This window comes from Hemiscyllium ocellatum, chromosome 32, assembly GCF_020745735.1.
Source record: "Hemiscyllium ocellatum isolate sHemOce1 chromosome 32, sHemOce1.pat.X.cur, whole genome shotgun sequence".
NCBI classification, from domain to species: domain Eukaryota; kingdom Metazoa; phylum Chordata; class Chondrichthyes; order Orectolobiformes; family Hemiscylliidae; genus Hemiscyllium; species Hemiscyllium ocellatum.
The window spans coordinates 48608373-48621217 of record NC_083432.1 but is presented as its reverse complement, the minus strand read 5'-3'; the positions used below and the strand labels follow the sequence as shown (position 1 = coordinate 48621217).

Below are 12845 nucleotides of genomic sequence, written 5' to 3'. Positions count from 1 at the left end.
CTGCCTCTTTCTCAACAGTGATTGCATTTAAAAAAAAATACTTTATTCACTGTAGGCTGTTTGGAACATTATGAAACTGTGAAACGTGCAAGTTTTGTTGTATATCAAGACTGATAAATCTTCCAGCATGGCTGGAAATTATCCTTAAAATCCTTGTGTAGAGTGTTTACAGCAGGACTGTCCTGGAGAGGAAAGATAGCTCAAGCATCCTCTTTCCAATTACCAGCCACTTTCTTTAAGCCCTCTCCATTGTCCCCTCACATCTAACAATGATATTGCATGCAATCCTGCAATGGAACATCAATCCAATAATTTGTTTAAACGTTGGAGATTTCTGACGGAGATTCAATACTACCAACTGAGTCCAACTGTTGCTTAAATATAATTCAGTTTGTTGTATTCCCTAAACTACAGAAAATAAAATATTGAGCTCCAGGATCTCAATCATTTCGATACGGCTTTAGAAAGAAAAGAAAGAGTTGAATTTATTTTCTATCTTTCACAACCCTCTGCAGTGAACTGGACTATTAGTTCAAGTGTCTGGAGTGGGTTTGAACCCTCGACTTTGATTCAGAAACAAGCATGCTATTGAGCACTGAGCCACAGTTGAAGCACAAGAGATGGGTTTACAGTAAGTGGGATTGTACAGTGACCGTACCTCTGTAAGAAGGAATGCTTTGGCTCTGATGCTGTTTGGACAGAGACTCTTCCTCTTGCAGTAACTGCTCATATTTGCTGCGCCCAGCAGTTGTGCGATAAATTGGAGTCCTGGTCCTCATGATCTCATCCGAGGCATTGTCTGAGGGGCGTGCTTTGGGTCTGTGATCTGCTAAATCTCCTGGCCCTGTCGGGTAGAACATACTTGCTTTTGAGTTGTAGACTTCTACAGGCAGATGAACTACTGCATATTTTAGCTGCATTTTCCCTCAATAATGATGACCAGCAGTGAATATTAAGAGCGATGGGAATTTTACCGTTCTAGTATGCTTCTCTTTCCCTTTCCACTCCAGTCTCTTTCTGAGGGAAGTTTCTCAGTGCCACTTTTCTCCTCTTTTTAAAATTTGTTTGAAGAATGTAATGTCTCTGGCTGGGCTTGGATTTATTGCCTATGCTTAATTGCCCTTGAGTAGGTGGTGGTATGCTACTTTTTTGAACTGCTGCTGCCCATGTGTTGTTAGGGAGGGAGATCCAGGCCTCCAAGTGTCCAACACCTCACTCATGAGGAAGGCAGTGAACTGGTGATCACAGCCAAATCTAATCCTTGTCTCTAGGCATCTGGATGCCATTAGGTTTTGATAGTGGTCGCTGGAAAGCATGAGTAGGAATTGGGGCTCATTTTTGCTTTCTGTAACCTCAATAGTGTGAACCTTATGTGAGGATCCTTTTTATATCTTTATATAGCTATTTTCCCGCCATTCAGCTGTGCAAGCTTTGATTTTGAGACTGGATACTTGATTCTGTGTCAGAAGCATTTTGAATCCCAATCGAGAAATCAAACCTGACGCCCCTGTGAAGCACCAAGGGAGTGTTACACTTTGAAGGCACCCTTTGAATGAGGCTTTAAACTGAGGCATTGTCTGTCTGCTCGGGTAGAGGTAGAAGATTGCACGGCCAAAATGACTCAATGTTATCATCTGGGGATAGCCTAGTATTCTCACTGGACTGTTAATCCAGAGAGCCAGATAATTATCCTGAGGACCCAGGTTTGAAGGCCACGATCACTAAGGCAGATCATGGAATTTGAATGCAGTAAAAAAAGTCTGGATTTAAGAGTCTAATGATGACCGTGAATCCATTGCCAATTGTTGGAAAAAAACCCGTGTCATTCACTAATGTTCTTTAGGGCAGGAAACTGGCATCCTTACTAGGTCACATTCTACATGTGACTACAGACCCACAGCAGGCTGGTTGACTTCTAACTGCCCTCTGAGCAGTAAATGAGATATTCCTCACCCTGTGAATGTTTTTTTAAAATTCCTTTTCTTAGTTACCAATTATCTCCTTAAATTCCCGACTGCACCCTCACAAGTTCCAAAACCTTTGTCATCATGATGGGACCAATTTAGTTTTTTAGTTGTTTCTGCTGCTTTTCTTTTTTCCTTTTCTTTACATCAGGCCAAATCTTTCCCTAGCTATGAACTCCCATTTGACCTTAATTTCATAACTCCTGCCCTCTCCAATTACACCTAATCCACAAGACTGGCATCTGGTTTCTTCAGCCCATTCCCAATAAACCCTTGGATCTACAAACTAGCTGATATCGTAAACAATTGCCTCTCCCTGTCCAATGTACAACCATCACTGCCTTCCTCAAGAGCCCACCTTAGAAATACACATAGAGACAAACATGCAAAATAGGAGCCGAAGTCAACCATTTGGCCCCTGAAGCCTGCCCCACTTTTCAACAAGATCAGAGTGGATGTGTTTGTGTTTCAGATTCCACATTCCTGTTTACTCCTACCTAACAATAATCTATCCACCACTGTCCTTAAAATATTTAATGACTCTGCCTCCACTATATTCTGATGGGGACAAAGCCTCCTACTTGCCCACACCTTCTGAGGCAGAGAGTTCCAAAGTCTTTAACCTTCAGGATCCCAGAAGTGAGGCTTTCTCTGCAGCTACTTGTATGAATCCTTCAGGCCAACCCCACTTCAATAGCCCTAACTAAAATCAGAAAAGGTCAATTTTTGTAATTATGACAATGGTGCTGGTCTTGAGGATTGTTTCTGTGATTTTGTTTTGATTTCCCAGGTAAACTCTTACCTTGACTCCCAAGGGATCACTAGAAGTCACTGTTTTTGCATTAGTTCGAACAAACCAAAACACTTATGCTCATAAGATGCTGTACTTGTTAATGAGAAATAGTGAATGAGCAGAAACAATGCTGTTTTCCATTTGATTGTAAGAGTTGGGCTGCTGTGAATACAGTGAGTAAAGATCAAAGCCTAAAAGGTCTCACCTCTGTAGAATGAGTAACTGTGGCTGGCCCTTTGAGGGCTCTGTTCTTGCTTGATTCGTTTTACACTGTGATGGGAGCTCGTTACCAGATGAATCACAGGCTGTGTCAAAGTGCCTTCATCAGATGAGGTGTCCGATGAGTCGGAGGTGAACTGTTGATCTGATGGGATTTTTGATAGAAAGAAAAATTGGGAGACTGCTATAATTTTTGGGAAGTTCTATGAGCTAATAACATTTTCTTCAAAAATAGATTTAGAAAGGTGAAAACCCTGATTAGTGGGTCATGTTTTAATAACTGAGTCTTGTCCCACTCCAGTACCATAAGCACAAAATCTAGGCCCATCCTCCCAGTGCAGCAACAGGGAGCACTATACTGTTTGAGGTGCCATCTTTTCAGCGGTAGGTAAATCAGGACCCTTTCTGCCATCTCATGATACTATACTACTATTTCAAAGAACAATTGAGTATTCTCTTGTGTTTAAGTTGCTATTTGTTTCTCACACTGTACAGTAAAACCGTTTAACTTATTTGACCAGTATCTCTGTTTGTAGGTGCACAGATTGATTGTTGCTTTTCCTACATTACAATGTCAGAAGTCACATGATAGCAGGTTCGAGGCCAGCATAAACAGAAATTGCTGGAAATGGGTCTAGCAGCATCTGTGAAGATAAATCAGTTAATGCTTCGGGTTCAGTGACCCTTCTTTATCACCTTATTTTTGATTTTTTGTAATTATCTCTCTACCTTAATTATTTGGATCATAGGTCATCCCTTCACTTGCTATTCAGCCTGTTGACATTCCATTTGTACTCTTTTAATATTTTTAATTACCTGGAATTATCTTGCAGTGATCTCTCTGCGTATAAATTCTGTGCCTGTGCGCTTCCCTCAACTTCACCTGATGAAGAAGCAGTTCCCCAAAAGCTTGTTATTTCAAATAAACCTGTTGGACTATAACCTGGTGTCATGTGACTTCTGACTTTGTCCACCCCAATCCAACATTGGCACCTCCTCTACATTACAACTGTGATTCGGTTTAAATGTAATCAATTAGCTGTAAAACACATGGGGATGTCCTGAGGTTGTGAGAAGTTCTACATAAATGCAGGTCTTTCTTTTAGAAAATTAGAACATCAACTCCAATTTTGGTGTTACGTTTACAAATTCCGAAATAATTTTCTCTTGTACTGCATGTAAAATGTAACATAGATTAATTTGCCATGTTTGCGAACTGCTCCAGTGCTATCAATCTAACAGTTGACATCCTCTATTGCGTGTCTTGGACATCTAGAGAAACTTTTGGAAGGTTACTCCTGTCCTTTTTTCACTTGTGCTGCAAGTCTTGTTCTGCATGTTTTTGCAGCTCTAACTATAAAAAGCTATTCAGCTGGGTGAGCATCACAACTCAGGAAGATTTATCCTTGTTCACCGGTCAGGGCAGAACATTTAACAGTGTCTGAGATGAGAAGAACAAATACAGTCTACTAGTCCCATTTGTCTTGACATAGCAATGCTGAGGCCTACTTGAGTCCAGCTGACTGGTTAAACTGTGGACTTAATGAACTATCCAGGATGACCTTCAAACATTTTTGATCAATTTTTTTCTGAAATTCTGAATCATGTAAAGGTGTGGGTTGCACTTTCATCCTCAGATATCAGTGCCAACTGGCACCCTCTCTCTCTCTCTCTCTCTCTCTCCGCATGCCTTTGGAGAGTAATCCCATTACATTACCCAAGAGACCCGTGGATGCTTAATCATTGAATATGCAGTAGCTCTCTTCCCCCCCACCCCGTACCCACGGGGGATACATTCCAAGACCACCCGCCGAAGCCCGAAACCATGGATAGGCACAAACCCATTCATTTAAATGGGAAGCGTACCTTCCCGGCAGCCTACTGGTCCCTGATTCCGGAATGTTCCCTGTAATATGTTACAGCCACGGGTAACTGAAACTGCAGAAACTGGATCCACGGTTACAGGGATCACCAAGTATTCAAGACAGATTGCGAGAATTTTAGAAACAAAGACCTTTTAAAAATGGGGCTAGAACAGCAAGATGAAAGTTCAGGCAGAATTTTATCTCTGATCTTATTCAAAGTAGCCCCTCCCTTGTAAATACGAACCCTCTATTCAAGAAGGGAAATAGGCTGAAAATCAGAAATTATAGGCCAGTTAGCTTGATGTCTGTCATGAGGAAGGTATTAGAATCGATCGGTAAGGAGGTTATAACTGGGCACTTCAAAGAACTCAAGGTAATTGGGAAGAATCAGAATGGTTTTGTGAAAGGGAAATTTAGTGATTAGCCAACTTATTGGAATCTTTCGAAAGTGTAACGGAGAACCCATTGATGAATATTTTTGGATTTCCAGAAGGCATTTAGCAAGTCTCCACATTAAAAGCTATTGCACAAATATGGAGCTCCTGATGTAGGGGGAACATTTGGGCATGGATGGAAGATTGGTTCACTGGCAGAAAATGGAAACTATGCATAAATGGGTCTTTTTCAGTTTGGCAGGATGTGACAAGTGGATCCATGGAGTTCTGTGCTGGGTCCTCAACGTTTTACAAAAATTTATATTAATGTCGTAGATGAGGCGAGCAAAGATAAGGCAGATGACACAAAGATCGTTAGGAAAGTACATAATGAAGGTGACATACAACAGTGCAAGCCAACTTAGAGTCATAGAATCCCTAGAGTATAGAAACAGGCCGTTCAGCCCAACAAGTCCTGACTAATGCACCTAACCTACATATCCCTGAACACTATGGGCAATTTAGCATGGCCAATTCACCTAACATGCATATCTTTGGACTGTGGGAGGAAACCCATGCAGACACAGGAAGAATGTGCAAGCTCCACACAGACTGTCGTCCAAGGCTGGAATTGAACCTGGTCCCTGGCGCTGTGAGGTAGCAGTACCAATCACTGAGCCACCATGCCACCTCTTGGATAGGCTAACTGAGTTAGCTCTGTTGGCTGGTTTGTCATGTTGAGAGACACGGCATCGGTTCTGCAGGAATTTACTGTTTTTGTAACAGAAGTAGATAGATTCTTGTTGGATAAGGGCATCAAATGTCACCAGGAGTAGATAGGAATGTGGAATTCTGAATACAAATTGATCAGCTCTGAACCTACCTACCAGAGCAGTTTTGAAAGACTGAATGGCTTATTTCTATTTCTAATTTTATTAAAATCTTTTGTAAACAGCATAACACACTGAAATGGTCAACTCTTATTCCAATTTCTTCTGTCCTTCTGACTCAGTATTGCACCTGACTGCTCTTTAACTTGTAAGTTATCAAAATAGTCATTTCCTGTGAACATATATCTGTGATCTCAGGTATAAATTTGTAAAAGAAGGAAGAAAATAACTTTGACCTCCCTCCGGAGAGTTTACTCTGAAGTGGGTCAGAGCTAGAGTTCCACTCCAACAAGGTTAGCTGATACTTTCCTCGCACCAGTCCTCAACTTCAATCTGTCTATAAAGGGTTGGGAATTTTCTGGGCAAAAAAGCTTTTCTTTGTGTCTATGTATCCACAGGTCGCCATTGGTGTAGTTATTCCTCTTCCTGATCCGAGTTCTGCAACTCCTTGGGCTAGTAACACCTGATATAATTTCTGCGGTGTATTTTGGACCAAGGCAGGAAGGCTTTTGTGGTGCAGTGGTAGCAACTCGACCTCTGAGCCAGGAGGCCGGGTTCAAGTTCCACCTGAACAGCTGTGAAAAATAACATCTATGAACAGGTTAGTTAGAAAATATCCAGACAAAGGCCAGAAATTGCCTGTCAGTGATTTGCTTGTTATTTGAGAAACTGGTACCTTTGTAAAGTTGATAGCTGTGGCTGAGGGAATCTTCTTCTGTTTTAATTTGATCTCCCTTGCTCTGGCTCCCTGTTGCTGGAATTTCATTTGATGTTCCGGGCATCTCTCGTTGACTTCTCAGATCTAATGGCGCTAGGAAGATCCAGGTAAAATGAACAGATAAGATCAATTGCATGTAGTAATGTTGTAACAACAACTTAAATTTATATAGCACTTTATAGAAGCATTATCTAACGTGTTTTGACACTGACCTATTTAAGAAGAGGTTAGATGATCAAATACTAGAAGAGGCACATTTGAGGTTTGTTGAAGGAGGAGACATTTAGAGGGACTTCTAGAGTTTGGAGCCTAGGCAGCTGAAGGCATGGCAGGGTGCTCACGATCAAAGATCTTTGTTTATTAGCTCCCTCCTTTTCTTCTATTTTCTTGCTTCCTTATCTTCTTGTTCTTTTTCCACTTCCTTGTTTTGCTCTATTCTACCCTTTTTCCAGATCCTTCCCTTCTTCCTTTACTTAGATCCCTCCCATCATTTGTCCTCCTTTTCTCCCTTTCTCTCTCTTGCCTTTCTTCTGTCTGTTTTCCTTTTTCTCTTCCTTCCTCTTTTCCCTTGATTCCTTCCTTCCTTTTCTTGTCCATCCCTTTCAAGCCCTTTCCATTTTGTTCTCTCTCACAGGCAGACATTTTCAATAAAACTCTTGTAAGGTTTTATATCAAATATTGTTTAATGACTAGCAGTTTATTGAACCAAGTTAAAAACATACAACACCAGGTTATAGTCCAACAAATTTATTTGGAAGTACAGGCTTTCAGAGCACTACTCCTTCATCAGATAGCTGTGGGGCAGGATCATAGGACACAGAGTTTATAGCAAAAGATCACAGTGTTATACAACTGATTCGATGTATTGAACAAACCTAGATTGCTGTTAAATCTTAATCACTTTGAATGTGTTACAGGTTTCGATTCATTAATGTGCAAATCCCAGAACTTCTTTCAAGTAACATTCCTGAGATAATTTAAGATTTTATAAAAAAACTGACATCTCAGGTCAGACAATGCATTAAAGGTGTGAGGTTAGAGTCTGTCTCTATTCCAACCTTAAGCCAGACTGGTTATATTTCCAAAGTAGGAATTTATAAAATGTCACATAGACTGACTACCTACAGATTGTGTACTGTTTGAACAAAATAGAATGTATCTGCAAATATAAACCTGCAAATGCAAATTCACCCATACACTTATATGTGTGTGTGAGAGACAAAATGAGAGTGTCTGTGTTTGTGGGAGAGAATGTGTGTGTGCATGTGTGTGTGTGCTTGATGGAGTGTGCGCAAATATGAGACGGAATATATGCCTGTGAGAGGGTGTGCATGTGAATGTGGGCATGTGTATGTGTCTCAGAGAGAGAATGTGTATGAGGGGGGTCTGTGTGAGTATGTCAGTGTGATTGTACGTAAGAGTGTGTGTGTATGTGAGAGTGTATTGTGTAGTGGGGTCATCTATAGTGTGACATGAACCATAGATCCCAATTGAGGCCATCCTCATGGGTACCGAAACTGGCTATCAGCTTGGACTTCAGGATACGCAACAGTGCAGAGTGGCCGCGCAGAGGCTGATAGTCAAGATCGGTACCCATGAGATGGCCTCAACCAAGATCTTGGATTATTTGTCACACACACATACATACTCTCTCTCTCTCTCACACACACGTGCGCGCAGACACACAGACCCTCTCTCAGACACACACAAACCCACGCTCTCATGCATCCCCTCTCACAGGCATATACTCTGTCAACCTAATGCATACTCTATCAAGCACGTGCACACACATACTACCCCTCTCTCCCACACTCACTCGCTTTCTCTCTCTATGTCTCTCTCATACACATGCGCGCGCACACTCACAAATAAGTCTATGGAGTGAATTTGCACTTGCAGATAGATTCTATTTTGTTCAAAAAGCACAATCTGTAGGCAGTCATTCCATATGGCATTTTATAAATTCCTACTTTGGAAACAGAACCAGTCTAACTCAAGGTTGGAATACAGACAGAGTCTAAACTCACACCTTTAATGCATTGTCTAACCTGAGGTGTCACTTTTTTTACAAAATCTTAAATTCCCTGGGGAATGTGACTTGAAAGAAGTTTTGGGATTTACATATTAATGATTGGAAAGCTGCAACAGATTCTAAGTGAGTAAGACTCAACAGCAATCTACGTTTAGAGTATGATGTTGGAAAGGCACAGCAGGTCAGGCAGCATCTGAGGAGCAGGAGAATCGACATTTTGAGCAAAAGCCTCCCTCGCTTTCTCCTAGCAATCTAGGTTTGCTGAAATCATTCCTGTTGAAGGGCTTATGCCCGAATCGTCAATTCTCCTGCTCCTCAGATGCTGCTGACCTGCTGTGCTTTTCCAACACCACATTCTCAACTCTGATCTCCAGCATCTGCAGTCCTCACTTTCTTCTAGCAATCTAACCCTAACCCTAACCTCGCATCAGTTGTATAACACTGTGATCTTTTACTGTAAATTCTGTGTCCTATGATCCTGCCCCACTAGCTACCTGGTGAAGGAGCAGCACTCCGAAAGCTTGCGCTTCCAAATAAACCCACTGGACTATAACCTGCTGTTATGTGATTTTTAACTTTGTCCACCCTAGTCCAACACCCGCACCTCCACTTCAGTGAACCAGAGGAGAGATTAAAGGGTCCTGTTCTATATAAAGCTAATTGTACACTAATGCTTTCACCCACTCTTTCTAATTGCCTTTTAATCTGTCCTTGCTGAAGATATTGATTCATGCTGGATATTTGTCAGATGCCAAACTAGAAAGTGAGAGTGAATAGGCTATTCAACTCCAAGAACAACACAGGTCACAGATAAGCTGAATCACATCTGTCCCTGATGGTCACGTACATCCACTCAACAATGTGAGATGACGATGAAGAACAAGATCCTGGTTGACTTCCTTCTCCTTAACCAAGACCGCTGAAGGTAGTTGCAACATCAGTACAGCTAAAATAATAAAACAAGGAACTGTAGATGCTGGACATCTAAAAGAAGAACAGAAAGTGCGGGAGAAGCTCAGCATGTTTGGGCAGCATCTGTAAACAGAGAAATAAAATTAGTGTTTTGACCCTTTATCAGAACTGAAAACTGCTGGGGGGGCTGAGGTGTGGTAGGCATGAGTCAAATACATGGAGTTGGTGTCGAGAAAGAGAGAAACATGGGGAGGCAATCAAAGAGAAGCTGTGAGGAAGTAACTGCTGGATAGGGTGCTAATGAGAAGTGTGAACGGTTGGCTAATCTGGGAGCAACCTCATACAAAACAACACCTAGAGTGTGGGGATAGGGAACAAACACGAAGAAAGGTGTTTACAGTTAAACTCACTGTTGAGGTATGAAGGTTGTCGGTTATCTAGGTGGAAAATATTTCCCTAGCTTATGTTCAGCTTCACTGGAGCACTGCAGCAGGCCTGCCAGAAAAATGTTGGCATGGGAAAATGGCAATGTGTAGAAGTGGCAGGCAACTAGAAGCTCAGGGTCATTTTTACAGACAGATTGTAGGTGATCCACAAAGTTCCTCAGCTGAGGTAAAAGGGAGACAATTCTGAGGCCCACTTGCAGAAGATAATATTGTGAGAACAGATGCGACAGAGAGGGAGAAACTGGGAGAATGGACTGGAGACCTTGCAGAAAGCAGAATGTGAGGATGCATAGTCAAGAGAGCTGTCAGAGTTGATCATTTGTAATGCATATTGGTAGCCAGGCTATCCCCAGAAATGGAAAGGGATGTCAAGAAAGAGGAAGGAGGAGTCACAGATGGACCAGAGGAAAATGAAAGCAAGATCGAAATTGGAAGCAACTTTGATAAAGTTTTCTAATTCCAGGGGAGAGGGAAGCAGCAGCAATGATGTCATCGATATCCTTTAGAAAGGATTGTGTGGAAGGACCTGAGCAGGATTGGAACAAGGAATGTTCCTTATATCCCACAAAAGCGACAGGCAAAACCAGGGCTTATGTGGGTAATCGTGGCCACACCTTTGACCTGAAGAAAGTGAGAGCAGTTAAAGGAGAAGTTATTCAAAGTGAGGGCGAGCTCGGCCAGGGAAGAAGGATGGTGGCAGAGGATGGGGATGGTTCAGGGCTTCTCTTAAGGAAGAAGCGGAGACCCCTAAGACAGAGGGCTGATGGAGGATGGACATAGAGGGATTGCACATCCATGGTGAAGAAGAGATGGCTGGTATCAGCAAACTGGAAAGTATGAAACTGGCGTAAAGTATTAGAAGATTCGCAGATGTAAGTGGGAAGGGACTGAACAAAGGAAGAAAAAAATGTGTCAAGGTAGGAAGAAATAAGTTCCATGGGGCAGGACTATAGCTGGTGAATGATTAATTTTGTGTAGGCCAGGGGTTGAATACAAAACTGTTCTATTCTGTGTGGCTCATCCACTAACTGCTTTAACTGCCCATTTAAATGGGGGGAAGGGAGATGTGGGTGAAAAATTGTTGCATTATTTCTTGATTAAATTTGCAGCGATAAAACCACAATCATTAATCATTTATTGCGAATGTTATGCTGCATTAACACAAAGGACACTGGTGGTATTTGCTGGCACAGAAACGGACTTAGAACTGAATCACGCCGAATACAATCAAAACTATATTCGCAAACACTCACCGATTCCAGCAAATGATTACAAACCACCTAATCTAATCAGAGAGTTCAATGACTGTTATAAACTGGTCTTGCTTTGCTCCACTGTTTCAAGATGTCATTTGACACCCCCCCCCCCAGTTCCGATTAGATTAATACCTTGTAAACACTCCTGGGTACCTATTTTTCTCCATTTTGTGTACAGATCTTACAGCCTGGCTGGGAAATTTATCTTTTTGTGACTTGTACAATGTATGGTGATAGAGTGGCTGAGTAAGAAACACTGTGTCATTGACATTCCATAAAATATGTTCACTGTACTTACAGAGGATGGAACAAGTGCCACGTGCAGTTTATTGTTGGAATTAGAAGTGAATTAGACTTGTTCACTGTCTGTTGCTTTTCCTCAACCTTGCCTTTTGCTGCAAATATCGAGTCATTACAAAATAGTGAAGCAACGGTCATCATGATTTGGAGATGCTGGTGTAGGACTAGGCTGTACAAAGTTAAAAGTCACACTATAACTTGGTGTCGTGTGATTTTTAACTATGGAGCAAGTTTCAATTTACTGACACTAAATGTGGATATTGGAGTGGGGAGGGGATTTGCCACTTTGCTTGTTGTTGATTTATGTTCAGAGTGAGTGTGGAACCACAAATAAAGATTGAATATTCAAGGATGGTTCAAGTTGCATGCGCACACCCTCCCTCCTTCTGTCACAGAAATTCTTACTTTCACACCCTTTTGCTCATTCTCATTCTTACACACACTCCCTCATACACTTTTACTCCTTTTCATCTACTCAGAACATACGCATTCTCTCACTCTGACATGGAAACCCTTCCCACCCCAGCTGTTTACTGTGCCTTCGCCAGAAGACAATATCTTGCTGGATACAGATAGTTCAAACACAACCCTTCTTCGATGAATCTCAATGGCAGGTTTTTAAAAAATGACCTCCTGGATGATGTGCTCCAGAACCACCTCAGGTCAACAGCAGAAGAGATTGATAATAAAAATAAATTGTTCACAAAATTTTACAGGCACAAACTGAGGAGATTATTTTGTCAGGGGAAAGTGAAGTTGTGGTTGAATAAAGACTTTCTAAAATGCTTGACCAGTGATTTCTGATACTGAGCTGATCTGATACCATCAGATCTGGTACAGAGATAATGGCTACATACTGGAATTGATTGTAAGGTAAATATTCCAACCAAAAGATCTTTAGAAAGGTTAGGAAAACTGAGAAAGGATATGGAGTGACAATATCAAGAAGTGGCACCTTTAAAATAGTGGAAAGGATGGTTTTCAGGATAGATGACAGGCAAAGGACATTACAGCAACTATCTACAGAAATCCTTCCACTACTGCTATCCTGCAGAAGTTTATAAAGGTGGAGCTCA

General features: G+C 41.6%; 2 protein-coding genes across 4 annotated transcripts in view; one reads left to right on the top strand and one right to left on the bottom strand.

Annotated features, from left to right (window-relative positions):
- Positions 1-12845, top strand: part of LOC132830911 (sorting nexin-11-like) — a 126260-nt gene that overhangs the window by 59463 nt on the left and 53952 nt on the right. The window lies entirely within an intron of this gene.
- The window catches only part of LOC132830910 (uncharacterized), a 49682-nt gene that overhangs the window by 11167 nt on the left and 25670 nt on the right, over positions 1-12845 (bottom strand). Inside the window, exons 4-6 of the mRNA XM_060848853.1 lie at positions 6782-6916; positions 2963-3121; positions 659-844 (exon numbers count right to left, since the gene is read on the bottom strand). Coding sequence (XP_060704836.1) covers positions 659-844; positions 2963-3121; positions 6782-6916 — 480 coding nt within the window. The remainder of the gene's footprint in view (positions 1-658; positions 845-2962; positions 3122-6781; positions 6917-12845) is intronic.